The sequence below is a fragment of the Psittacula echo genome (genome assembly GCF_963264785.1).
Source record: "Psittacula echo genome assembly, chromosome: 26".
Lineage (NCBI taxonomy): Eukaryota > Metazoa > Chordata > Aves > Psittaciformes > Psittacidae > Psittacula > Psittacula echo.
The window spans coordinates 1,480,405-1,507,661 of NC_137761.1; the positions used below are offsets into that span (position 1 = coordinate 1,480,405).

Genomic DNA, 27,257 nt, shown 5'->3' on the forward strand with positions numbered 1-27,257 from the left:
TTTGGAGCGACTTCTGTTTGGGGGGGTGTGTGTGGGGGGGCTGTACACTTCTTTGTAGGGCTGTGATTACGCTACATTAAAGCTACGGGCACTGCGAGAGGCTCTCAGGTATCCTTTATTCTTGTAGTAATAACGCATTAAACTCTTAGTGGTTTAACCCCTGCTGTGCCCGGTCTCTTGCTTACACGGCCCCGGGGGGGGGGGCCTCCTGTGCCCTCCCTGCAGCACATTCATATTGGTCCTGCCCCAAAACGGGGGTACCCCCCCCGCTTACATCGTTGAGGAACCCCCAAGCGAGGTCGATGATTGCCTTGGGGCCATGGGTTTATGGTGTCCTTGATAGGGATGTGCCCCCCCCTGCCATGTCCAGACCCTGGTGACCCCCCCCAAGTGGTTCCTGGCCGCGTTGTAAAAGGGAACTGCTGGGGTTTAATGCTAAAGACTCAACGTGACAAATGATGGGTGCGAAACAGAGCCCGAGGGACCAAGGGCAGCCGGGGGGGGGTCAGAATCTGACCTGCAGGGGGGGCTGAGCCTGATGCAGAGGGACGGGGGGGGTCACTGCTCTTAAAGCACAGAAAGTCCAGGTTCAGCCCCCCCCCCCCACCAGGCACCTGCCAGGGCTCCAGCACTGATCCTGCCCAGTCAAACCCAACCCGAGGGGGGGGCCCCACGTGACCCCCAGGGCACGGAGCAGCCCGGGCTGGTTTGGGGATGGAGGAAGCGGCGCAGCCCCAGGCTCCTGGAACAGAGTCAGAGCAAAGAGAGCTGGAAAGGAGCAGGAGGCGGCCCCCTGGCCCCATGGGGCTCCAGGGCCAGGGGGAGGCTCAGCTCCCCTTGAAGGGTGGCAGCAGGAAGGGGGGGGGGAAAGGAGAAACAAAGAAAGGGGGCGCGGGGGGGGAACACTGAGGCCACGGCAGGGAACATGCAGGGAAGGGGCCACCGGGGGTCCCCTTCAAGTGGTACCAGCAGAAGGCTCAAGTCAAAGTCAGAGCAGACCCCACAGGGTGAGGGTCAGGCCAAGCCCGGCCCCAGGGCCTAAACATTGCATGAGGCTGCGGGGAGGCCCCAGGACAGCAGCGGGTGTTAATACTGACAGCAGGAGCAGCGGCCCCAGCCCCGGTGCTGGCTGGCACCCGCAAGCAGCCACGGGGACCGCATGATCCCTTCCGCTTTGATTTTCACAAGTGGGGTTTTTCCTGCTTGGTTTTTATCCTTGTTTCATTTCATTGAGGAGTCCTGGCAAAAGCAGCCCCAGGAAGAGGCTGAGACCCAGCCTCCGTTTTACTGTCGAGGACCCAAACCTCTGTCCCAGGGGCAAAAGCTCAGGCCTGGGCTGGACGCGGTGGCACAGAGGAGCCGTTCCGGGAGAGGGAGGCCTGTGGCCATCACATGATGCCATTGGTGAGGTACTGGAAGCCGTCGTAGAGCTTGGTGGTGATGGAGCGCATGCTGCCGTCCACCATCTGGTCAATGAGCAGCTGCAGCTGCTCCTCCGTCATGTTCATGTGGAACCGCTCCTTCAGGTTGCGGATGGTGGAGGAGCCGTGGAAACACGGGAGCTGCGACCCTGCACGGAAGGGGACAAGGTTGAGCCAGGGAGGGAGCAGAGGGGAACCCCTGCTGCTGGCTCCAAGGCTGGTTTGTGGCACAGGGACCCCCCTGGCGCTGCTGCAGGCACCACCACCCTGATGGAACAGCAGCTCCCAGCCCCTGGCTGTGTTTTAGGCTTCCCTGGGCCACAACAGTGCTCAACCATCAGCACAGCCACGCTCCACTCCCTTCCTGCTCCATGGCACAGCACAGGTACCCCCTGCGTGCAGCCCAGACCCACATGCGGGGCCTCTGGTTGCCCTCACCTTGCTGCATGATCTCCACAATCTGCACAACTTTGTCCATGTGCTTGCGGGCCGCGATGAGACCCTGCAGCATCAGCATCTTGTAGTAATTGAACATGTCCCCGTCCAGGCCACCCATCACCTGGAAGGGAAAGGATGTGTGGATGGAAGGCAGCGGATGGAGAGACTTTAGGATAAGGGCATGCCCCAAGTAGATGGAGGCCATGAGGAAGGGACACAGTGGGAACCCACAAAGCAAACAGAGCTCCTCCAGCTTCCAGCTGGGCCACGGGAGCTGCTTGGCTGAGGCTGCGGAGCTGGCCAAGGACCACTACGGGTGCCAAGGGTTCGCCTGTGGCGCTGACACTGTGGGATCAGCCCCTGCTCACTTACATCCACAAATTCCGTGGTGAGCTTGAAGGCTGATGTCTCGAAGCCAAGATTCCTGGGGGAGCTGGAAAGGATGAACCCAAAATCAATGTGGATTATGTGTCCATCGGCATCCAGCAGAATGTTACCGTTGTGCCTGCGGGGGAGAGGGGGAAACGCTCCATTAAACACCGCCGGCGCAAGCCTGGATCCACGTGCGGAGCCAAGGGCAGGCTGATGGATCCCAGGAGAGCCAAGCACAGCGCAGGGCCCCACCTGTCCTTGACCTGCAGGAGGTAGCACACGAGGCAGTAACCGGCGCAGCTCTGCACGAAGTTCCTCTGGGCTGTCAGGAAGGATTCCGTGTTGTAACTGCCGTGCTCCTGCAGGAAGTAATCGAGCAGCGAGAGCAGGGATTGCTTCTTGATCTGGTGGATGGACACAGCGTTCACGACGGGCTCAATCATGCCGCTGTCGGCAGAGATGACGAGGATTTTGTATGGCTTGATCCAGAGCGGGACCCGCTCCTGCTCCCAGATGGACTGCGGGGAAGAGAGAAAACCCCTCAGGGCTTGGGGAGCCCCGCGCGGCCGCAGCCCCCATGGGGGCTCCTCTCCCAGCTCACCTGCAGCTGCTTGAGGACCTGGAAGGCGAGCAGCTCCTGCCGCAGGTCATCCCCGCACTTGACAATGACGGAGAGCAGGCGCCAGGAAGGCAGGTGGCCATAGGGGGACCCTTCCCGGATCCTCCTGCAAGGAATGGGCAAGGGTGAGGGTGCAGGGAAAGGGAGGGGTGGCAGCGAGCAGCCTGCAGGCCTCCCCTCAGGGGCAGCAGAACGAGCTCCAGGACTGCAGGAACTGCACCCCGAGCCCTCACCAAACCAGAGAGCAAATCCCACCTGAGCCCCAAACCACCTCCGAGGGCAGCAGAAGGGAATGGACTCTCCCACATCCCCCAGCCCCTCCGTCAGAACCATGCGGGCAAGGCTCACCCCACGTTTACAGGGCCCAGAGGGTTCCCCCTCTTGCTCAAGGAGAGATGTTGGGAGAATGCCTGTAAGTACCTGGCAAAGCTCCGCAGAGCCTAACCCAGGAGCAGCAAAGCTGCTGTGATTGTCGCCCTCCTCTGCTGCTCAGTGCCCTGAGTCCACAACCCCCGCTGGGGCCGAGCAGGGCCTTAAGTGGAGGCCACGGTGATCACTGGGGAAAACCAGGGAGCAGCTGCCCTGCGTTTCCGGGCCGCGCAGCCCCTGCAGCGCCCAGCTTCAGGCCCCACCTGACTTTCTCCTGCCAGGGCTCCTTCAGGGCGACGGCGGACGGGTCCTCAGGGTCCCTCCTGAAGGAGGTGGGGGTATGAGCCAGCTGCTCCGAGAGCCGCCGCCTGCGAGACAGAGCTGGTGAGCAGCGAAACCCACGGCCGAGGGAGAAGGCAGCATCACCAAACACACCCATAGGAACATGGAATAGTCAGGGTTGGAAAGGACCCCAAGATCATCCAGTTCCAACCCCCCTGCCATGGGCAGGGACACCTCACTCTAAACCATGGCACCCAAGGCTCTGTCCAACCTGGCCTTGAACACTGCCAGGGATGGAGCATTCACAACCTCCCTGGGCAACCCATTCCAGTGCCTCACCACCCTCACAGTACAGAATTTCTGCCTTAGATCCAATCTAAACTTCCCCTGTTTCAGTTTGAACCCGTTACCCCTTGTCCTGTCACTACAGTCCCTGATGAAGAGTCCATCCCCAGCCTCCTTGTAGCCCCCTTCAGACACTGGAAGCTGCTCTGAGGTCTCCACGCAGCTTCTCTTCTCCAGGCTCAACAGCCCCAACTTTCTCAGCCTGTCTCCATACTGGAGGTGCTCCAGCCCCTGAGCATCCTCGTGGCCTCCTCTGGACTTGTTCCAACAGTTCCATGTCCTTTTGATGTTGAGGACACCAGAACTGCACTCAATGCTTTGAGTGAGGTCTCACAAGAGCAGAGGAGAGGGAAAACCACCCAGAGCCTCTTCCATCCAAAGCTCATGGGTTCACCCCAAACCCTGAGCTAGGGCCACATCCAGAACTTTGCTGGCAGGAAAGAGGCCAGGGGCTGAACAGGGGGGGCTGCACCAGCCCAGAGGTGCCTCTACTTCGGGCTGTTACAAACCTCCACTGTGCAGAGCTTGCACAGCCCCTCCTGGACCCATGCCGATGGTTTTCCTCTGTGGATGCAGCAGAGGGATTTCACACACCTGAACTCATCGCCCGCCCCAACGGAGCTGGTGCTGGGCTGCTCTCACGCCAGCCTCACCTGATGTCTCCAGCTGCGATGAACACGGGCTCCCTGCTCTCCTGGCTGGTGATGCTGTCCACAGAGAACTGGGAGATGTTGTCACAGCTGTTGGTGTGGATCTCTGGCAGCTGGGAAGGGAAAGGTGCAAGAGGTGGGACATGGGGCTACTGAAAACGATTCCCACCCATTGCAGGCCGGAGCAGGGATGCTGCTGGAAGGGCTTTCCCATCCCTCCACGCTGCTTCGCCAGATCCCAGCTGCATTTCACAGCACCAGCAAGGGACGATCCCTGCCTGGCTCCCCCCAGCCTCACCTCCACCTGCAGCTCCACAATGTCATCCACAGACCAGGCCTCGTCATCGTTGTCATAGTTGGGGACGGTGGTGAAGCTGCTGGTCCTCTGCTCGTGTGTGATCCCGCACTCGGGCAGGTTCTCGGCCGAGCGGGTGCTGCGGATGCGGTTCTCAGGGATGCGGGCGGGCACATTCGCTGTGTCGAAATTGTCACATTCAAGTACTTCAACGTAGATTAAATAGGGAGCCTAAAGGAAGCAAATGCAAGGGCACGGTCACTGCAAGGGCACCGTCACTGCAAGGGCACGGTCACTGCAAGGGCACGGTCACTGCAAGGGCACCGTCACTGCAAGGGCACCGTCACTGCAAGGGCACCGTCACTGCAAGGGCACCATCACTGCAAGGGCACGGTCACTGCAAGGGCACCATCACTGCAAGGGCACCATCACTGCAAGGGCACGGTCACTGCAAGGGCACCATCACTGCAAGGGCACGGTCACTGCAAGGGCACCATCACTGCAAGGGCACCGTCACTGCAAGGGCACGGTCACTGCAAGGGCACGGTCACTGCAAGGGCACCGTCACTGCAAGGGCACCATCACTGCAAGGGCACCATCACTGCAAGGGCACCATCACTGCAAGGCCACGGTCACTGCAAGGCCACGGTCACTGCAAGGCCACGGTCACTGCAAGGCCACGGTCACTGCAAAAGCACGGTCACTTCAAGGGCACAGTCACTGCACAGGCATGGTCACTCCCAAGAGCAGGGTCACTGCACAGGCACGGTCACTGCAAGTGCCAGGCAGCTACAGGGGGCAGCAGAACGCTCCCTGCTCTTGCAGCCTGGGTGCCTTCCCTTTCTGGGGTCAAAGCCAAGCTTTTCAGTACATGTGGAGCAGTGCCCAGGGCTGTTGCAGTGACATTCCAGAGGGGTACTTCTCCCCCTCCCAGTTCTCTGCCCTGTTGCTCTCAGCCCTAGCAGTGATACCGCAACCCCTGGCACCCCGAGCACACGCACCCAAAGGCAAACAGAGGCCGTGCCAAGGTCCAAACCCTGCCTTCCAAGGCAAACCCTCCCGTACCTTGTCCTTGGAGTTGAGGACGACGGCCTGGGTGTGGGGCACCCGCACCACGTGGTGGTCGAAGCCGGCTGTGGGGAGCCAGGCGCGGGCCGGCAGCTTGTGGTTGAGCAGCGACAGCTCCGAGATGAGCCGCTGCGTCTTCTGCTCTTTGGTCGGCAGCGTGGCCAATCGCTTCCCGATGGCGATCAGGGACTTGATGAATTCCCTCTCGGGGGCCAGCCGGACGGGCTAAAGAAGGGTGAGGGAGGAGGAGGAGGAGAGGGGAGAACGTTATGAAGGGCTGGCAGGATGCTGCAGCTCTGCAATCAGGCTCTGCAGTCTAAAAGCACCGGCATAAGCTCCTGATAAAGAGGCTCTTCCTGTCTCACCCTCTTCCCTGCTCCCGGATGATGCGCATCATCGGGAAGGGGAGCACGCCAGGATCAAAACACTTCTTCCCTCCTGTTGTGCTGTCCAGAATCCTCCTCCCTGACACGCTGGAGCTGGGATCTCATCCCCATCACAGGCCCCGGAGCCAAGGCCGCAGCCAGCAGAGGGAGCGAATCCTCGCCCCACGCTGGGGTTTGCTGCATCCTTATCCCAAAGCCTCCGACATGGCTCAATCCAACCAGTTTGCAAAGATCAAACTCGGCCCCAGGAGCCTCCCCGCGCCCCGAGCCGAGCTCTGCTCACCTTGGTCAAGCTTTCAAATCAGACCAACAAACGATTGCAGCTGATTTTGCCCTTTCAGATGCAGAATTAAACTTGCAGAGTGCTCACTGTACAATCATGCCAGGAATGCACATGCAGAAAGCTACAGAGTGAGAAAAGGAAGCGAAGGCAAACGTTGCTGAGCCAGGAACGGCTGCCCAGCAAAACAAAGGGATGGTAAGAGAGGAGGAGGATCAGTCTGGTGGTTCCCTTTGGGAAAGGGCAGGTGAAAAAGCATTTGTATCTGTAGTCCACATCAAAAATCCTTGCACACTGACTCGGGGGCAAGCGCTGGCCTCTCCTCCCCAGTGCTCTGCTCCCCTCAGGCCCTGCTCAGGGATGTCCCTGGGGCAGGAGGGAGCATTTGCTCAGTATCTGAGCCACTGAGACAGTTTTCACCTACCAGGCAGAGGGCAAATATCTCAAACCCTGCCCCAGCCGAGGTTCCATCCCCTGATGGGGTGGGAAAGTGCCTGGTCCCGAGCAGACCCCGCTCTGCCTTGGCTCCTGCCACCCATCCACTGCTCCTTGACCTCCAGAACCGTTTCCCTTGATTGCATTTAATCCAAGTTCTGCAGAAGCAAAGAGAGATTCAAGAGATGCTCTGCTCCTTGCCATTGAACCCTGCTGGCTGCAATGCCCCTGCTCCTATCAGAGCCTCCTGCTCTTGGGTCGATGCAGGTTTCCAGGCTTGGCACGTAGTTGATCCTGTCCCCAAACCGGCCCCGCGCTCCCTCACCTGCTCTGTGCATCACTTGTTCCACTAAAGTGACTGAATGGGACAGTCACTGGTGAGGATTTGCGGTTGTGCCCAGGCAAGAAGGTGCCCACGTGCAGGAGCAGATGATGAGCAAAGTCCTCCGGGTCCAGGCCTCCACCAATGTGTGCATTGCAAGCACAGGCAGCTTTTAAACCCCCTCCTCTCCAGGGATCCCAAAGCATCTCCTGAAGCCTCTTCTCCCCATTTCTCCAACCCAGGCTCCATGACCCATTCTGCAGCTCTGATGAAAACCTCCAGGTCGTGGCTCCTCCTGCCAGAACCATGGCCAGGAAATGTCCTCTCCTTCCCATCCTGCTCCCAGGGCTTCCCACCGAGCGCTGCTCCACTCCTCGGTGTTATCAGGGCACTCAGCACGGGAAGTTTGGCATCCGGTTCCAGGGAAGCAGCTTTGGAAAACGGCCTCGGCTGAACCAGGGCTGTCCCTGGCTGAGGCCATCGCACAAAACACGCTCCCAAACTGCTGCTGAAAGCCCCTCACGCTGAAGCTGGGCTGCAGGGAGCTGCTTTTGCCCATGAACGCCACAGTCCTGAAGCCAAGCAAAGCGAGGACAGGAGATGCTCTTCCCTCATCCAACCACCTGAAGGATCCTTCTGTTGCTTTGAGCCAACAGCAGCCGTGCCTGGGGCAGCTTTGAGCATCTCAGCAACCAGAGGGGTTAATGTGGGACACTTTCCAGCCTCAGCTGCCAAAGTGGTTTCTGCTGTTCCACCTACCTTTACCCTGCTGTCCCAACCTCTTCTCCACTCAAACCACCCCCATTTCAGAGCTTTATAAAGGAAAATCCTGGCCACCCCCCCATTTCTGCTGCCTATGGTCCTTCACACCTGGTCCAAGCTGGAAACTACTCAGCAGTGCAGAGCTGCTTTAGCTTAGCTGCCTGCCATGAGGATTGCAGCATCAGCACTGACAACCAATACCTGGCATGGTTTAATAAATGCTGTTCCTGTTCAGCTCAGTGCAGGGGCCTGCAGCAGGTTTCCCAATTGGGCAGAAATGCTTGCAAAGAGCCCCATCTGCCATGGAAAACCAACCTGGGGCTGCAAAGTCTGGAAGAAAAGGTCTCCTGGCGCAGGGGACAGGACCAGGCTCTCCCAACCGCCCAGCCCTGGGTGACTGAGATGGGTGGCATGGTCAAGGTGGCAACACCATCGCTGGAGAGCTTTGAGGACACTTCTGCAATGCCCTGCAAATGCTCTACCACTACCAAGTCTCAAAATGGCCCTGGAGGGAGAGATGCTTGGCTTGGAGGAGCAGCAAGGGTTCAAATTAAAGTAACTTACCCAAAGTTGCGTGGCAAAGTGGGCCTGAGAGCCTGGGGTCCTACCTCCTACCCAGCACCAGCACCCCCAGCTGCCCGAGCATCCTAGCATCCCTTGCACCTCTGAAAACCAGAAGATTTATCAACACCTGAAAGGGATCTGCACTGGGATGAACTTGGGGGTAAAAGCCTTGCGGCCGGTGCATGTACACGACCACAGCATCAACGCTCCTGTCCGCATGTAAAAGGTGCCTCGGAAGGCACAGAAAGACCCAGCAGGAGTTGGGTACGTGTCAACTACCTCTTTATATAGGTTAAAAAGGACAGAGATCACCATCAAACCCTGTCCTGGAGGATGGGCACTACGCAAGGCACCTCTGCCCGGGTACGTGGTTTTGATCATGGACTACATATTCAACGTGTGAAAGCCCACTGGGAATCCCAGACACAGAGCACACCCCCATCGGAGGGCAACGACACAGATGAGGAAGATGCTATTGATTGCACAAAAAAATAACAATAATGATTAAAAAAAAAGGCTCATTTGGAAAGAAAACCCTCTGGGGTTTGATTGAGAGACTGAAGTTTAACACACAGAAGGCGGGGAAAAAATGATTCGTGGAACAAGCAAATTAAATCCCATCCGGCCGAGAACTTTTTAAGTGAAATTCAAGGAAACAGCATTTCCTCTTTCACCTGTGGATGCTGCCATGCAAAGGCCACTGACTGCTCACACTGAAAGCAGCAGCATGAACCGAAGCCCTCCCCTGCCTCTGCAGTGTGAGGGTTTCTCTATGTCTTTTTCGGGGGGAGGAAAGAGCACCCTGAGCACCCCCAGCCCCTCCGGGGGGTTTTGCTTTATTTTAGCCAAACCAGTGCAAGCAAATTGCCGCTGGTGTTTCACTGCACAAGCAGGAAACATTGAGCCGAAGCCAGCACCATGCACGAGCAGCACCGTGGCAATGGGGGTACAATGTGCAGAGCCTGGGGCGGTGCTGGGCTCAATGCTGCTCTGGTGCACGGCCGGCTGCTGGGCTTTGGTGTTTCGGTGGCAGAGAGGAAATGCTGCTGCGGTGGGGCGGGCAGGCAGCCCGGGCACAGCACGGAACGGGCCACTTACGGGACAGAGTGACTTATGGAGACTTTCCGAACTCGAGGAGAGCTCCTGGGAAACGGAGGGAAGGGGGTGGCGGCAGTTTTGGGGGGTGGTGTTTGTTTAAAAGGAGAGAGAGGAAGAGGAAGAGGGGGAGAAAAAGCAATCGTTTAACTCCACATTCATAATGGTCACTTTGCATTCCATTTGCTTCCCTCCCCACCCACCCACCCCCCCCATCATGATTTTGCTGCCTTTTACTCTTGGATAGGAAGCGGCCCCTAAAGTGGCATAGGATGCTTCCAGAGTAACGGGATCTAAACCAGAGCCTCCTCGGGCTGAGGCCACTTGTGGTGGTACCAAGCAGGCGGCTCACTGGCAGATCCCTCAATGTCCATAACCCTCCCCAGAGTTTCCCATTTACATCATAGAACAGTCAGGGTTGGAAAGGACCTTAAGATCATCAAGTTCCGACCCCCATCCTTTAAAACATTCTTCTACACCAGAAGCTAACTAAGGCTTCAGCTCTGGCTTCCTTGGCTCAAACCAGCTGCAGAGATGGGAGCTGGCAGGCTGATACCTGCCTCTCTCATCAACAAAGCCACTTTATTCCCCCCCCAGACTCTAATTTAGCCTCTGATTTCACCATGGAAACTGTCCTAAAAATTAACCCCCCAACAGTTAAACTCTTTCCAAGTTGATGGGACATTTCTCATCGGCGGAGGGGTTATTTTATGAAGTGTCATCCCTGTGCAGCCAAAGCCTTCGTGCCACGAGCCACTGACCACGTTTCCCTGCAGCCACTGAGAGCCGCCCTGGCAGGGGTTTCTCCAGCAGGCAGGCTGCTGTTATCACAGCAAGGAAACAAGTTTGACCGGAGAAAAGCACCTTTGCCAGCATTGCTGAAGGCGCAGGTCCAGAGGTAAAAAGCCAACGCTCCCTCCACACCCCAACTGGCAAAGGCAGGGCAGGGCCATGGGCTAGAAAGTGAAAGACCAGAGTCAGACGCATTGGGCACCCTTGACTAAAAAGCAGCTGTCAAATGCAGGGGCTGCCTGCAAGCGCACACGTTCTGGAGAGTGGGTCCATGACACAGTGCAGGCATGTCCAGATCTGCACATCCACCCTCGGTGCTGCTTCCCAGATACCGCCGATGGTGCTGGTAGAACCAGAGACCACCCCGTCAGCAGCGCGAGCGCTTTGCTCTTCCTCCACCACCTCCCTCATGTGATGGCACTGGAGGAGCTGCTGTTCCCAGTGCTCCCTGCTCAACAGCCAGCCTGCGTTCAGAGCTCATTAGTCAATTAGCAGCTTTCTAATTAAAGTGGGTTTTTTACTTGACCAGTAAAACCAGTTCAGGCAAACGCTGCTGCTTGCACGGAGACGAGAGGCTGCTCGGCTCCCTCCGCCATCAGCCCCGCTCTGAGCAGGCACCAGGTTTAGGCTCACAGCTAAAACAAGCTGCTCCCATTCAAAACACTCTGCTTTCAATCTAGTTGGTGATACAAATAAAGAGAGCTGGTTTTGCCCCTTCCTGCTCTGTGTCTTTGGAACCTTCACCTTGGCTCCCAAAGAGATCCAAGAGATGAACCACTCCTCTCCAGGCAGGCAGCGCGCGTTATTCTTCCTACCTCCAAGGCTTCAGGAGGTAAACCACTGGTGGGAGGCAGAACAGGGTACGGGAACGTCCTCCCTGTCTCACCCAGGTGCAAAGTCTCAGCTATAAAGCTGACGCATCTGCCCTAGCGTGAACATTTCTTCAGCTCCAGGCCTTGCCACCACGTCCCAGGTTTCTTGGCGTCACTGGCGCTACCACGCTGGCAGGGACAGCGGGGTCAGCTCCTGAAGCTCACAGGGGGAGAAAAGTGCTGAGCATCAGCGACTGCTGCACACCCAGCCTGCAGACAGGGCAACTGGGAGGGAAAGAGCTCACACCCAGCTTTCACTCAGAGTCGTGGGGTTCCACCTTTGCCAAGTGCCTTCCAGAAGCCACAGCCCTATGAGACACACCGAGAGGTGCTGCAGAGCAGCAGCACATCCCAGCCGTGTTCAGCACCAAAACCACCAATTCAGCCAAGCCCCGGATGGACTTGGCAGGGGAAGCAGAGCCCAGGGAGGCCTCATCCATCCTAGGGAGGCAGGGAACCAGGCAGTGGTTAAGGTGCTGCTGCCACTGCTCAGTGGGCAGGAAGGCGAACAGAGGCAAAGGCATTTGCATGCTGCAAAGGCAGCACAACCTGTTTGTGCACCAAATCCCCCAGGGCAGACGCGGCGGCAAGGCCTTGCTGCACCTTTACAGCAAACCCTGTTGGCCTCAGAGAGGAGGCATCATCAAAATCCAAGCACCCAAAGCCAGCAAGGCTTCACTTCTGCACAGCGAGGCAAAATGAAGGTGATCAGACAGCAAGGTGACTTTCTCTGCTCCAAGTCCAGCTCCACCTCACTCCAACAGGTACCCCTAGGTCAGGTCAAGCTGTTTCTGGTAGCTCAGCCCTGCCATCACTAGTTGCACTGCAGTTCAAGCTGCTGCTCTGCCCTAGGTGAGGTTTTCTTTCCAGGTTGCTGCCTGCAGCCCTGCCAAAATCCCTGGGGAGCTGGATACCACGTCCCACCCATGGCCAGCTTCTGCCCAACAAGGTCTCATCAGCCACCAAACCCACCACCACCATGTTTCTGCCCAACGTGACCAACTGAACAGGCCCTGGTAGGACCAGCTCATACTGCAGACAGCAAGGGACCAATCTCAAAGGTTTAGCACTTAAATAGGCAAGAAAGTACGATTCTAAAGCACTAACGTGTCCCCAGTGCACAGCACAGCTCTGGGGCAGCAACGTGTGCACTTGGCCACATCTCAGCCCATCTTCTCTAATGACACACTTGACAGTGCTGCCCTGCTCTCCAGCACCAGCATCACCTTACAGCAAGTTCCTCCTCTCCAGGTCTCCGGTTGCTCATGAGATTTTATCCCTGTGAAGTCTCTCGTTTGAGAAAGTCCGGACACAAGCTAAAGGCTGCTCCCAGCACGACACAATTCACACATCTGTGGGTTTCCTGGGCTGAGCAATTTGTACATTCAAGTCTCTTAAACCAGATCAAAAAAGTGAATTCCAGAATTTGCTGGAATCGATGCCTGACCCTCCCAAAAGGATTTCCAAAAGGAGGCACTGACATCCAGCACTTCAAATAGTCCAGCTCCAGGGAGCCGGTATTCAGAGGCCAGGAAAGTTCTTGCGGCACCTTGAGCATCCCTGTTGTTGGGCCACATGTAAGCAGCTTGCCCAGCCTCTGGATCAAACCCCACCGCAGACAGTGCCAAGAGCAACTCTTTTTCATCCATCATTTATGTGAAGCTCTGGTTTCTGTTACTCAAGCAGCTGCAGCCGGTGCGAGCAGAGACCTTGGTGCTCTCCCGCAGCTGATTGTTTTCCACCGAGCAGGCGATGGGCAGAGATGTGAGAGATCCATTTACAGCGGCAAATGCCACAACCCAGCTTGTAGCTGGGTCTTCACCCAAGAACCGCAGGGAGCAGGACAGGGTGGGTTTAACTCCAAACCAGCCCATCCAAACGCTGCTTCAAGCCTCCGAAACCTCCTTTGAATCCTTATCCAAAGGAGCCTTCTCCACGCCTGGCAGACAGGCAGATCATGTGGCCCCTTCTGACAATCTACAAGCCAGCATGGAGCCAAAGGAAAGGGGGAATCTCAGGCAAGGCAGGAAAGCCAAGAAACACTCCACTGTTATGAAAAGGGTCACAAGATCCCAAATGTCCAGACGGGGAAGTTGGCTTTGAAGGTCTTGTCCACACAAGGCACAGGGATGAGCAAAGGAGCTGAGTGGAGCCCGGCTGAGCTCCCCCGGGGCATGAGCCTTTGGTGCTGTGGTTTCAGGAGCCACCCCTGCTGCAGAGGGGAACCAGCTCCCCAGGGAGCAGCTCAGCTTGCTGAGCTCTGGAAGAGGCATTGCTCTACTCTGATTGGGGTAGCGCCAGCTCCCCGCCTCCGTCCCGCTCAGCATTGCTATCTCAGCCCTGCATTTCTCACCATCCCAGGCTAAAAACCATCAAAACAAAGCAGTGCAATAAATAAAGCTCCGTTTCCAGCTCTTTCCTTCCAGCCTTTGTGTCCCCACCTCGAAGGATGCTGCTCATCCTCCTGCTCCCTCAGCCTGTGCCAGCAGATGTGCAGAATGAATGATCTGCACCCTCTTTGGGAGAAACCCTGCTCCAGCAAAACCACTCCTCCCGTCTCGCAGCACGCTCTGACGCCAGAGCATCTTGGTGCTGAGGACTCTTCAACACTTCCAAATGAGCTCGCAAAGCAAGGGGGAGCTGTTTGGGTTTGGAAGACACAGAACACACACGGTCACCTATTTAACTCTCATTTGCTTTGGCATTAAACTGTGTTAGCACCCAGGCCCTGAAACTGAAGTGTCCCCTCCACACAGCCCAGCCCCTCCAGCAGGGAAAGTCTGGCTTTCCACAGCCTTGGAACTACAAAAAGATGAGGGAATCCCAAAGCAGAGCTCAGCACAGGGCAGCAGCCACAAACAAACCCCAAGGCTGCAGCTCTCAGCCCCACAGCCAGCAGGGTTGGCTCATGTTGGCCAGGGCACCGGGACAGCGGCGCTGATGGGTTTATCTGCTCTGCCCCTGCTCCCGGCTGCCCTTTCTGGCTGCAAACAAACTTCATCATTGCTAAATCTGAGTAAGTCGGCACAAAGAGGAAATCCAGGTTTCCAGCAGCAATCAGACGGCTGCAGATTGTGAAACAGACACCAGCCGAGCTGCCCGAATCGTGGGGGAATTCAGCAGTGTGGGAAGCGACTCAATCCTCCTGACCCAGCTTTCTGCCTTACCTTAAAGCCACTTAATGCCACCCTTTCCCCTCACACATCCCCCTCTGGAATCCCACCACCCTCAGGTGCATCCCACTGCTGTGTGTCAGTTTGCTTCGGGACACAGGCATCAGGATTTCAACCATTTGCAGCAAGTAGGACAAACCCACTCCATGGTAAAGGATGAGCTATGAGATGAGAACCAACCACATGAGCAGAGCCCTGGGGGCATCCCTTCCCAGGGCAGGCTGAGCCTTGGAGAGCCCCAGCATTACCTCTTCCTCGCTCTCAACTTTGGGATTGCTGGCTGTGCGCTTCAGATTGCTGCTCAGGCTGATGGTAACGGTAGCGTCCGACTTGGACCTCTGGTGAGTCCTTTTGGAAGGAGACAGCCCCGTCTCGGGCGCTGGGCTCAGCGATGGCAGCTCCCTCTTTTTGTAAGCTGGCTTCAACTCGTCCGAGAGGATGAGCTTCCGCAGCTTGGTCCCGCGGGAGTGTCGCTGAGTGGAGATGTGCATGTCCGAGGAGTAGGCGCCCAGCAGCAGGGCACACTGCAGGGAGAAGTTGATGCTCTGCCGGCAGCGGTGCACGATGTAGGGCTTGATGGCATCGCCCACGTCCTCATCCATGTGAATGTACATATTCAGCAGCTGGGGCAGGTAGAAGTCCACTTCTTCGTTCCTAAAGCAGAACAACCTATTCCCAATGTAAGCCTGCACACCAGGTTCCTTTGAATTGTACAAGTATGAAATGGCCATGGAGATATCAAAGAGTTTGGATTCAAAGAGCCGGAGGAGCCAGGACTGCTTGGCAGAGTTATTCTTCTGCCGCTTCCGGGCAGTTTTCACCGTGTTGGCCGTGGTCTCATCCCCCTCCTGGATCTTAGAGGCTGGGCCAGGTGGATCATCCAAGCACCTGATTTCACAGCCCTCCCCAATGTCTCCATTGACCAAGTCCATTGCGGTCCGCGATGTGCTCTCTGTCCCCCTGCCTCCGGCTGGCTTTGCTGAGCTGTCTGAGGAGATGCCATGCATTAACTTCACCTTCTCCAGGACCTCTTCACAGGCTTTCTTTGCCACCTCCGGGTCGATGACTGCCAGCTCCCCAACACCTTCCGTGATGACGCTGAGAGACGTCCCGCCATTCCCTTGGGGCACCGGGTCCAGGGCTGTCCTTCGGGCTGGGTCTACAACAGGGTCTCCCATAGCAGTGGTGGGTCTGCACGCTTCAAAGCTGGAAGGGAAACAAAGAAGACAAAAAGAGTCAGGGACACAATCTGCTTCCGGCATGAAGGTGGGAAAACAGGAATCCATGCTGGAATACACCTCAAGGGAAACCAAGAGCTGAGGTTTGGTGCAAACCTGTTCCAAAAGCCTTTCTCTAGAGAGGAAAGGTGCCCCAGGAAAACACATGCGACGCCGAGCTGGTCCCACTGGCTTTTAAAGGCCTTCTTGGAGCCCCTTCCACTGAGACTTGAAAGAGATCTGTGAGCATCCATCAGCCATTACACTGAATTTCCCCGTTACCATGACGATAAAAAAACTGAGCAAGCCAAAAAGAGAAAGAGAGGGAAAATAAGAGGAAAAAAAACCCAAACCAAGAAACCCCCCCCCAGCTGTTTTATGCTCTGCACCCCAAAGGCATTTTGTAATGCTTGGGATCAGCAGGACACAAGCCAGGTGGAGCTGGTGGCTGCTTTTTGCCACACAAGATGAAGTTTATGCCCTATTCTCAGCTTTTGCTCATTCAAACCTCCCTTCAGAGGAAGGGTGACAGCAAAACCCCCGCTGGTGCTGGGGACAAGGCAAGCAGAGCCAGAGCAAGAAGCAAGTTTGGTGGAACAAGGTCTCTGTTTTCAGAGTCCAGATCCTCCTGGCCAGGTGATGAGTCCTCAGCAGGGATCAGCGCTTCACTGCATTTAGAAAGCAGACAAATGAGGGGCTGCCACACTTCCTGGCTTCCCATCCCGATGAAAAGAGCAGCGGTGCATTTCTGTGGATAACCAGCGCAAATAAAGGCGGCCAGCGCCAAGCGAAACCGTCCTCTAAAACTAAAATAAGGCACTCAATTCAATGCAACATCATTCCTGCAGCTCTGACTGCTTCCCTTTATTGCTCACACACTACAAGAAGACAGCTCGTGATCAGCAGAAGGGCACAATGCCTTTTCCAAATGTTAAGTACTGCAAGCAGATTGCCAATTCCCTCCTGCTTTTCACATCCAGCATGGGGGGAAAAGGGACTGTCTTTGGACAAGAAGTTCACGGAACCATTTTCTGCCTGGCTGCTCCCCCCCAGCAACCCCCAGCTCCTGCTTTGCCCGCAGAGGGGCCTGCAACAAGAGATTCCCCTGTTAATGCAATGACCTGGGTTTACCTGTTTATTTTAGAAGCGACTGCAGCTCCCAACGTGGGGGAAAGGGGCAAGGAACCCAATGGGGTCTCTTTCTGCATCTCCCAAGCGAGCACAAATGAGGCTGGTGTGTGCAGATGTGAGCACCACTTCCCACAGACCAGTTTCCTCCTCTTGTTTTCAAAGCTCTCAAGCTCTAACCATGAAGTGAAAAAAAGCCTGACCAAAGTTCAGGAGTCTGAACCGAGATGAATAGCATCTTTCACCCCGTCCGCACAGCAGCCGCACACAGTTTTCCTCTGTGCTCGCCATTCCCTTCGGTACAAATCCTGCGTGCTTCAAATATTTGTGGTCATTAGATCCTAAAGACCCCGCGAGCTGAAGGAAGTTGTTTTTCCTCCTCCATGGGCCCGGCCTTTCCCCACAGAAACCCAGACAATCTGATTTCTAAATCCACACCCCACCGGCAAGGAGGGGGGATGTGAAGAGGCATGGAGCAGCGCTGGCTCTAAGGAGGCTTTGCTCATGCCAGCACTCCTGGGGTCCTTCAAACACTCCCATCAAGACAAGTGGGATGACAAGCTGATGAGAGATAAAAGAGCTCAGCAATGGCATCCAAGGGAGTCCCAGACACGGCCACGTAGCCACACGCTGCTGCACCCCAGGCTGCTCAGTCAGTCGCCAGCAAAGGGCCTCCCAAGCATCAACCAGTTTATCCTCTGCAGGGAAATGCCTTTGACATCCTCCTTGCTGGGCTGTAGAGGGAGAAAAAGTGCCAAGGATCTGCTGAACCTCCCTCCTGTAAACACACGTGAAGCCTGGAGCCGCGTGGGCAACTCTGGACTTTAAACCTCTTCCATATCCTCAGGAGAGGCTGGATCCAACCTGCCCTACTCACACAAGGTATCCCCATGACTCCACGAGCACAGCCTCTCCCACCACCAGTCCAAACGCCCCAGTCCTTTGGCCACCTTCACCAGAAGGGGCCCCTGTGCCAGCTCTGCACCGGGGAAGAGCCAGGCTCGCAGCCACTGCGTGGGTTAAACTTGGATTATGGAACTGCACAAGATAAATCCACCCCCGGGGCCGCGGGGTTACCTCTGCACCACACGCAGGCACGGCCCTCAATGCTGTGCCTGTTTGAAACCAATGCACTGCTGCTTTTGTAAGTCATGTTATTTGGCTCCTCAGCCCCCCCAGCACTCACACAGCCGCCTTCTCCAGTGACATCCTGGCAATGGGGCCCGCTCGCAGCTCACCACAGACACGTCTCCATTCCTGATGCTCCCTAAGATCCCAGGGAGGGAATTCTCTCCCCGCATCCCGCACCTCTCTGCAGCGTTTGGTGTTCACGTCCCCATTTGTTAAACACACCACAATGTTCTATTTACCTCTTGAGGCTCAGCATAACTCCCCTATTCCAAGCGGCTGGTCCCAGCAGGGATGAAAACCCCATCAGCTGCACACAATGAAGCAATCCAGGCTGGAAAACAGGCTGAGCTGAATCCGTGTGGTTCATCCTCCACCCACAGCCATAACGGGCCAAGTTTCTCTCTGGTGAACAGCCCTGAAGTTGGTGATTAAATAGGAAATAAAGGGAAGCCCCTGGTAGCACAGAAACTACCCATGAAGCAGCTGCACATCAGAGCAGTGACTTGAGAGGACAATTCCTTCAGGAAGGGACAAAAGCAGAGGGAGATCTCCGGGAACAGAGCTGTGGCTTTACAGGAAAAAAGCAAAGTCTTGCTCCTGCCTGACTTGAATAAGAAACATTAGCCCTGGCAAACAACCAGGAGGACAGGATGAAGCTTCTCCAAGACATCTGGACTCTATTATGCTGCATTACTTTTTGTTTTGCTCAGCACTGACGGCCTTCAACATCTTGCTGTGCCTTCGGGAAGGCCACAGGAGTTGGGATGGGGGCAGAAAACATCAGAGCAGTGCTGGAGGAGGATGCACTGTCAGGGCCCCTTGCTAGGGTACAGGCAGAGCCCCTGCTTCTCACAGTGCCCTCCTGGACCCGCTGCAAACAGAACCACTCCATGCATCTTAGGAGGTGACAACCGAGAGGTTGGGGAAACTGAGGCACAAAGGGACAGTTCACATGGGGGACGCGGGCAGCATGCTGGGAGCACTGCCGAAGTGAGGACAAATCATTCTCCATGGAGGATGCTGCCCCAGGAAGTCCAAAAAGCCCTTCCAGGAGCGACCGAGCACTGACACGGATGGGCTCCCACCCGTTCCTCACACTTGGCTGGAGCAGATTCAAGCTCTGCACAGCACAAGGGTCTCACTCCACTTCACAAAAGAATAAATGCCACATCCCAGGCGTCCCCCGAGGACAAACTCTGCCCGTACACAAGGGCACTGCTCCTATTTGAAGGCTGCACATCATGGAGCAAAGAGCAGAGGGAAAACAGAAAGGGTGAATTTGCAGAGAAACAGGCAACAGGATGGGAGGCCAAGGAGCGCTCTGCTCCATCCCAGCCCTGCCAGGATGCTCCTGCTGGAAGGACTCCTCCGCATCCCGCCCCACTCCCACCAGGCTCAGCTTCAAGGCAAGTTGTGTTTGGCCAAGCCCATGTCCCATCAGTAACGCTGGGGCTCAGGCAGGCAGAAACACGACTCGCCCCGAAATCTGGAGTAAAATAAAAGCCATGCTGCAAGAAACACAGCAGGAGAATGACAAACACAACGTGTTCAAGAGCATCTCCCAGCGCTGCCTCTGGCTCTGTAAGGGAGAGGCTCCCCCACTTCCCTACTCCAAATCTTCATGGGGAAACTGGGGAATCCTCCCGAGAGCCTCCCCCATGGAGAAATGGACTCCCCTGCAGAGGGGACCAGAGCACAGCCAGAGCCCCCCTTCCCCCATTCCCTTCTCCTCCACAAACGATCCAGCCCCACGGGAAGGAGTTAAATCCAGTGATTTACTTATAAATTAACTTCCCCTTTGATAAGAAATAATTGTGGGAGCAGTAAAATCTTTCTCACCTCCCAGAGCCGCAGAGAAGTGCCCCGGCCTTTTGGAAAAGGTTTCTTCCCCTGCAAAAGGCACTGATTCCACAAGGAAGCTCTTTGCAAACCCACTGCACACATTCCACAGCTTCAGCTCATCAGACCCATTACTCACACGGCCACATCCAACCTTTTGTCCTCGTCTCTCGCACCTCTCCACCCTGATGAGCGTTAATTAGAATCTCTGAGCAAGTGAGGACAAACCCTTCCATCCCAGCAACCTATTTCTGAGCACGCCGAACCCTTAAGCAAGCTGTGCTGGCACAGCCACCATGGGAAGTTTCCTCCTCCCAGTGATCACAAGGTGCTTGGAGCCTGATCGTTCCCACACTCGTTTCTATATGTAAATTCACTATTTCAAGTTGCTGTTGTTACCCACAGCCATGTCTGAGTCTTTCTCTAAGGCGTGACTTGAAATAAGCTGTCTCGATGTGACAGCAAATGGGAGGAGAAAAGGCAGGAGCCCACATCCCCAGCTCACACTTCAAGAGCAGCTCTTCTGTCACTGATCCAAGCATGGACGTGTGATGAACAAATCGCCCGTGATTTACGGAGCACACAAGCACGGCACAGACTGCAATCCCGTTCAGATGGCCAAGCAAGCCGGAGACCATTATCTCTGCTGCGCAGAAGCTGCAGGCTGAACCCCAGCGCTGGGGCTGGCTCTGGAGGAGCAGCTCCCTCGGCATCCACACAAGTCGAGGGCAGCCCCTGGTTCGCACAGAGAGCAATGAAACCCCCAAAGGGAGTTCGAAACTTCAGAGGCGCTGAGGAGCCTCTGCTCCTGCATCCAGCGCTGGAAACCAACGTTTCCACCCAGATCCGCACCCAGTTACTTCCCCCACGCTGCACCTCCAAAGTTTCACCACCGGTTAAAGAGAAGCAGAGGACAGCAAAGGGAGGGACCAAACCCTACCATTGCTTAATGGTGCCTGAAGTTACCATCGACTTGAAACAGGAGTTTCAGGTGGGGACAGAGCACCGAGGGCCTCCTGCCCAGTGCAAACCGGAGCCGCTGCTCAGCACCCACCCCCCGAAGCACGTTACATAAGATCCCGATCTCCGAGGAGGTGTTTTCGGCAGATACAAAGCGCGAGGGGCACCAGATGGCTCCGGGGGGGAAGTGGTGGCAAAGCCTCGTCAACAACGACGGCCCCACCGCACCGAGAAAGCCCCTGACCGGGTCCCCGCGGCGCTCATCCAGCCACGGCCCCGGAGCGGGGGCTGCTTTCGGGCCAGCACCGGAGGCCGGTGTCCTCCCCGCCGGTGCAGCGGGGCTCAGGGAAGGCTGGCGGAGGTAATGGGCCCGCGGGTCCCGGAAGGATCGGGCTAAGCTGCGGTACCTGGTGCAATCCCATCGTGCACGGCCACGTCTCCGCTCTGGGACGCCGGCAGCCGGGGCAGCGCGGGCGGCTCATCCTGGGCAGCAGCTCCGCGGGGACGATCGGCGGCTGCTGGGGAGGACGGAGGGAAGAGGAAAATGCTTTTTCCCTGCGAGACGAGGCCCTCCCGGCCCGCAGAACCGCGGCCGCCGGTGCCGGCGAGCCCGGGGGGGGATCGGCAGGGGCCCGGCCAGCCCCGCGCAGCTCCAGCGGCCCGGCCCTTTGAGGGGCGCGGGCCTGCACCGGTGACTGACGGCCCCGAGCGGCCGCAGCCCGGCTCAAGCAGGCCCCTCCCTCCTGCCCGCCCCGGGTGACGCTGCCGCCGCGGCCTGGGCCAGGGGCACGGGGAGGAGCCGCGGGAGGAGGCCCGGAGCTCACCCGGTCCCGGTGCTCACCCGGCGGGTCCGGGAGCGGCGGCGAACGCGCAGGCCCGGGCTGTCCGCGACGCCGCCTGATGGGGCTGAGGGGCCGGGCGGGCCTGGCCGCGCGAGCGCCCCCTGTTGGCTCGGCGGCACCCGCGCGAAGCGGGCCGCGGGCGTGGCCTCGGGGCGGTTCGTGCCGCGGGGTTGCCCAAAACCGGCGTTTTTAACGTTAAAACCGCGCTGCTGCGGGAGCCGGGCTCAGCCGCCCCGCGCCCCCCTCCCCACAACCCCCCCCCGGCCGCAGAGAGCACAAAGGCGCGGTCCGACAGAGCTCGGGTTTTAATGGCGGCTGCAGGGCACGGGCACGGCGCTAAGTGCCGGGGTGCGCGCACAGCCCCGGAGAGCCCCCGGGAGCCGCGGCCGAGAGCGGGGATGGGGCCACGGGCGGGGTCCCCGCCGCGGGGTCGCCCCCAGCATCGCCCAGGCTCCGCTGCGCCTCCGGTGCCCGCTCGCGGCCCTCGGCGGCCCCGGCTCCCGCTCTGCCGGCTTGGGCGGGCGCGGAGGCCCCGGCCCCGCTGTCCGCGCCCCCTCGGGGCTCCACGGCCTCCCCCGCGTCCTTCGGCTTCTTCGGCGGCCGCCCGGGGCGCCGCTTCTGCGGGACGGCGTCGCCGGGCGGCTCCGGGTGCCTCTTGGTGGCCTTGGGGTGCGGGGAGTCCCTGGGGCCGGGGCCTTCGCCGCCCCCCGCGCTCCGCGGCTTGGCGGGGCTCTCGGCCGCGGGGACGCTGACGCCGGGAACGAGGACGTTGAGCACCGGCACCGCCGCCTGCGGGCTCCGCAGCCCCAGCGGCAGGGACGGGGAGGCCGCGCCCACCGGCAGCGGCAGCGCCACCTTGACCGTGCCCCCCCCCGCCCCCAGCGGGGCCGCCGTGAGCTTGGGCGCCAGGACCGGAGGGGAGGAGCGGACGGCGGCGGCCCCGGGCGCCATCGGGCGCTCTCCCGAAGGGATGCGGGGCAGCAGCAGGGGCAGGCGGGCGACCAAGGCGTTCACCTGGGGACTGGGGGCCGCCTTGGGGGGCTCCGGGGGCTTCTTCTTGTCCGGCCGGGGCGGGCCGGGAGCCTTGGCGCCGCTCTCCTTCTTGACCTGCGGGCAGAGGAGCTGCTGGGGGGGAGCCGGGCTGAGCAGGGAACCCGGGGGGCCCGGCCCCGATGGGGTCCCACCTGCCCCTGGCTCCTGTCACTGCTCTCCGAGGTGTCCACGCTGCTCTTCCTGGCTGCCGACAGGGTCCAGCTCTCACGGTGGATCTTCTCTGTGCCCTCTGCGTGCACAGGAGGGGATGGAAGTGGGACATCACCCTGGGCCCCTCAACCAAACCCTCTGCACCCCAATGGGGTCTGAGCGAGCCCAACAGGGGGTGAGCGGCACCAGGACTCCACTCCACACACCTGAGACCACCATGGCCATGACCAGGTCGGCGTGGGCCGAGCGGGAGCTGATGATGTGCTGCTGGATGAGGAACTGGGCCACCTCCACGATGTTGTTGAAGGAGCGCTTGAGGATCTTCTCGGCCCAGTCGCAGGTCAGGGCGCAGGCTGCCTCCATCACCTCGATGTTGTAGGACTGCACCAGATCCGTCAGCTCCGACTGCTGCGGGAAGGACAAGCCCTGAGCCCCCGCAGCACAGGGCAGGATGCTCGGATGTGAACACCCCCACAGGTTGCAAGCCTGTAGGTCCTTGTGAGCTCCCTTTTGGAAGGCTCACAGGACAGAGACATCCCTGCACCCCTTCATGTCAGTGGGCTCTAACAGGCAAGGAGCTTCATTACCCCACCAAAAGGATGTTGGCAAAACTCAAGCCACAGAGGCAGCGGAGGACTTACGGTCTCTGTCACTTTGAGGTCCAGGCTGGGCAGGGGCGGCAGGCTGACCACCGTCTTCCTCCGGATCCCGCTGTAGCAGTACGTTTGGCAGCGTTAAGGTCTTTTGCTGTCACACAAACGTGGCCACAACAGGCGACGGCCACAGCTCGAGAGCTTACGGCTGCGGGGCTCACAATGGGCTTGTGCCGGAGGTGCGAGAGCAGCCGGCCCCCAGCTGAGATGCCCCCTTCGTGGTGTGCCCCCTGCCCCCGAGTGCAAGGGGCATGGATGGGGCAACCCCTTCAGCCAATCGAGCTGAACCTGCAAGAGATGAAACCCCAGGAACCAGCCCCTCTTCGGAAGCCACCCCCTCGTACACAGACCTTTACACGGGGAGAAGCAGCAGCCGCCACCAGCACAAGCCAGGCACACGCAAGGATATTTGGACTGCCCCCGGCCCCCCAGCCGCCGGGCTTTGATGTTTGGGAAGATCTCCCGGATGATCTTGCCGAAGTTGGCGGCGCTCAGCGGGCGGCAGCAGAGGTTCTCGCAGTACCGCCTGTGCGGGACAGCCGCCGGTTAAAGCCGCCCGACCCCTGGGCATGCACCCGCGGACGGGTTCCTTCAGGACCCCAGGGTTCAATCCACCCCAGGCACTCGCTGCCCTCCAAAGCGACCTCCCCGCCGGGCTCCTCCTGCCGCTGCGCTCACTTGTAGGCATCGTAGACATCCTGCTTGGGCAGGCAGGTGTCCGTGTGCTCCTCCAGGTGGTTCCGGATCCAGTTGCACGCATGCATGTACTCAGCCGTGCTCAGTGAGCTCAGGTCTAGGCTGCTGCTGCTCCCATGGGAGCCCAGACAAACCATTAGCACAGAAGCAGGACCTGAGGCAGCCTCCCCCCCATCCCTTGTGATCTCCATCTCCCTTGTGAATGCTCCATCCCCGGCGGTGTTCAAGGCCGGGTTGGACAGAGCCTTGGGTGCCATGGTTTAGTGTGAGGTGTCCCTGCCCATGGCAGGGGGGTTGGAACGGGATGATCTCAAGGTCCTTTCCAACCCAACCCATTCTATGGTTCTATCTCTATCCCCCACCATCATCCCCACAGCCTGGCCACGGCCCCGGCTCGCTCCAGCACCCACCTCTTCTCCCCCAGGCTCGGTCCCGTCGGCAGCTGGAGGTAGAGATAGAGCTTGTCATTGTCTGAGAACTTCTGGACGTCTTGCTACAGCCGAAGGGTCCGCAGGGAGAACGGACCAGAGACAAGGAAAGGTTAAGGATCCAAAGCAAGGAACAAGGATAACAGCAGTAACTGATGGGGCATTGAAACCAGAGCCCCTCCATCAGCATGAGCATGGCTGCATGCGAGGGACCCGGGCAACCAAAGTCACAGGAAGGGGTTTTTCCACACAGGGCTTGGGCAGCGGGTGCCACCCCCCAGGCAGGGTGATGAGGGGCTCTGGGGGCTAATCCCAGCAGCCAGATCCTGACCCCGATGGGGAAGAGGCTCGGGCAAACGTCAGGGTTCAGCTCAGCGAGAGGAGCGAGGTGGAGGCGCATCATTCCCTCACCCTCAGCGCAATGTGCCACGGAGGCACTCACCAGGATGGAGTCCACTTTGTTCTGCACGGCTTTGCTGCGCGGGACAGAGACAAAAGGGGTTAGGGCAGAGCAGGAACACCCGGCAGCACCCAGGCACTCCTCAACCCACTGCGGCCGCTGCTTAGGGTTCCCAAGGCTGGTTCCACCATGCCCAGGCCCTTCCAGACCGCACACCAGTCACTGGGGACACTGGAGCACGAGGAGTCAAAGCTGCCTGCACCCATGGGTTAGCACAGCCCCGTGCTCTGGGCTTCCCTGTGCACCCACAACCCCACTCCGGAGCTGTGTGCTCGACCCTAACCCCAGGGAGGGCAGAGCGGGCATAAACCCGCATCCCACGGGGTCACTGCAGACCAGTCTGTGCTGCTGTGGAGCTCTGAACTGATTCTGCACCCAGAGGCAGCGCAGCACAGGGCTGTGCTCTGTGTTCAGCACAAGCAGTGGCCCATGCCCCTCTGCAGTGCCAGTGCTGCAAGGCAGCACCACGCTCATCCCTTTGGTACCCGGGGCTGCCAATTTATCAACCGTATTAAATGAACCCACATTTGGTAACACTGAGAGTGACTGGAAGAGCTGCGCAGGGAAAAGCAAGCGCTGCCCTTACGAGATGGTGCTCTTCAGCTCCTGCAGCAGGGTGCTTGACTCCGCTGTGCTGCCCTGGGAGCTGCTGGGTGACAAACTTCCCTTTTTGGCAGCTCGGGCGCCCAGCTCCTCGTCAGCCATGGCATGTGGGTCCTGCTGGGAAGGGAAAGCCAGACATCCACTGACACCAACGGGAAGAAAATCCCTTTGGAGTTACTGAGCCCGCCGTGGGCTGAACTCCGGCTGCCTGCCCTGGGCCAGGCTCGGATGCAGGGCAGAGCGGGGCAGCCGTGGGGCTCAGCGCAGCCCCGTCCACCCTGCTGTGGACATGCCCAGGCTCTGCAGGCTGAGCTCCATCACCCAACCGCCAGCCACCAATGGACACGGAAGCGGCCCCAGTGGCGCCCACAGGGGTGTCTCCAGCAGCAGAGGCTGTGACCGGCTCTGGGTGCCCTGCTCCCGGCGGGGGACAGGGATGCTGGGGGACACCGGAGACCAGCCCTGTCCCAGCACACGAGAGGGGGAACGCGCAGGGCAGGGTCCTCGCTGGCCTGGAGTGCCCCAGGCTGGGCAGTGGGGGGGGGGGGGAACGCACCAGCCCCACGGGTCCCGGGTGCGTGGGGGCAGCGGGAGGAGAGGACCCCGGGGCCCTGGGGACAAGGGGCCCAGGGAGGCGGCGATGCCCGGCACAGGGCAGGGCCCTGCGGGACGGGGAAGCGGCTCCGCGGCAGCGCAGCCCCGGCAGTGCCGGGGCCGGGACGGGGCCCGGGGGCCGGGGCCATCCCCGCACCCCCCCCAGCCCCGCACGCACCTGCGGGCCGCCCGCTGCTGCCGCTCCCCGACACGTGCCGCTGCCCCGCGCGCAACAGGAACCGAAAGCGCAGCGGCCCGGAGGGGACGCGCCCGCGGGCCCCCGCCGGCTGCTTTTTTCTGATTGGCTGCGGCACCGCCGACCCGCCCGGATACTGCGTTCTCCTTTAATGCGATTGGCTGCTCTGGCTTTCCTACCCGGATACAAGCGGGGTCGGGCTCCTGAGTGGCTGCGAGCGAGCTGAAGTCTGCCTAGTAACAGGGTTCTGATTGGTGGGGTGGGAGGAGGGAGCACGAGCGTAAACGAGGCTGTGTGCGTGCACACGCTGTGCGTGCAGCGTGCGTGCGTGCGTGGAGGGTGCAGGCGTGTAGCATGCAGTACACGTGTAGCATGCAGTGCACACATGTAACATGTAGTATGCACACATGTAGCATGCAGTGCACAATGTAGCATGCAGTCTACACATGTAGCATGCAGTATGTACACATGTAACATGCAGTATGCACATATGTAGCATGCAGTGCGTACATGTAGCATGCAGTGTACACATATAGCATGCAGTGCGCACAGGTAGCATGCGGTGTACACATGTTGCATGTGGTATGTACACATGTAGCATGCGGTGTACACATGTAGCATGCAGTATGTACACATGTAGCATGCAGTGTACACATGTAGCATGCAGTATGTACACATGTAGCATGCGGTGTACACATGTAGCATGCAGTATGTACACATGTAGCATGCAATATGTACATGTGCAGCATGCACTATGCACACATGTA

General features: G+C 58.7%; 2 protein-coding genes across 9 annotated transcripts; both read right to left on the reverse strand.

Moving 5' to 3' along the window:
• Nucleotides 1-92: 92 nt before the first annotated feature.
• Nucleotides 93-21,727, reverse strand: PI4KB (phosphatidylinositol 4-kinase beta). Of its 8 annotated transcripts, none has more exons than XM_080635139.1 (12): nt 21,657-21,727; nt 21,223-21,333; nt 14,789-15,746; nt 5,857-6,084; nt 4,795-5,022; nt 4,500-4,609; nt 3,483-3,587; nt 2,833-2,956; nt 2,484-2,749; nt 2,232-2,364; nt 1,860-1,980; nt 93-1,570 (listed from the first exon to the last, which is right to left on the reverse strand). In XM_080635139.1, exons 3-12 carry the CDS (start codon nt 15,716-15,718, stop codon nt 1,389-1,391), a joined length of 2,427 nt encoding a protein of 808 aa, XP_080491265.1. In that variant the 5' UTR covers nt 15,719-15,746; nt 21,223-21,333; nt 21,657-21,727; the 3' UTR covers nt 93-1,388. The 8 variants fall into 8 exon arrangements, with proteins under 8 accessions (XP_080491265.1, XP_080491264.1, XP_080491266.1 ...); XM_080635138.1 differs by having other exon boundaries at nt 21,640-21,696; XM_080635140.1 differs by having other exon boundaries at nt 21,223-21,330; nt 21,640-21,670.
• On the reverse strand, nt 21,076-25,802 carry RFX5 (regulatory factor X5; the record flags this gene model as incomplete). Its single annotated transcript, XM_080634866.1, has 10 exons — nt 21,076-21,803; nt 22,002-22,764; nt 22,842-22,939; nt 23,067-23,268; nt 23,502-23,583; nt 23,923-24,039; nt 24,192-24,317; nt 24,620-24,702; nt 25,080-25,113; nt 25,684-25,802. The coding sequence occupies 10 exons, from the start codon at nt 25,800-25,802 to the stop codon at nt 21,076-21,078; spliced, it is 2,352 nt and encodes a 783-aa protein (XP_080490992.1).
• Nucleotides 25,803-27,257: the final 1,455 nt, after the last annotated feature.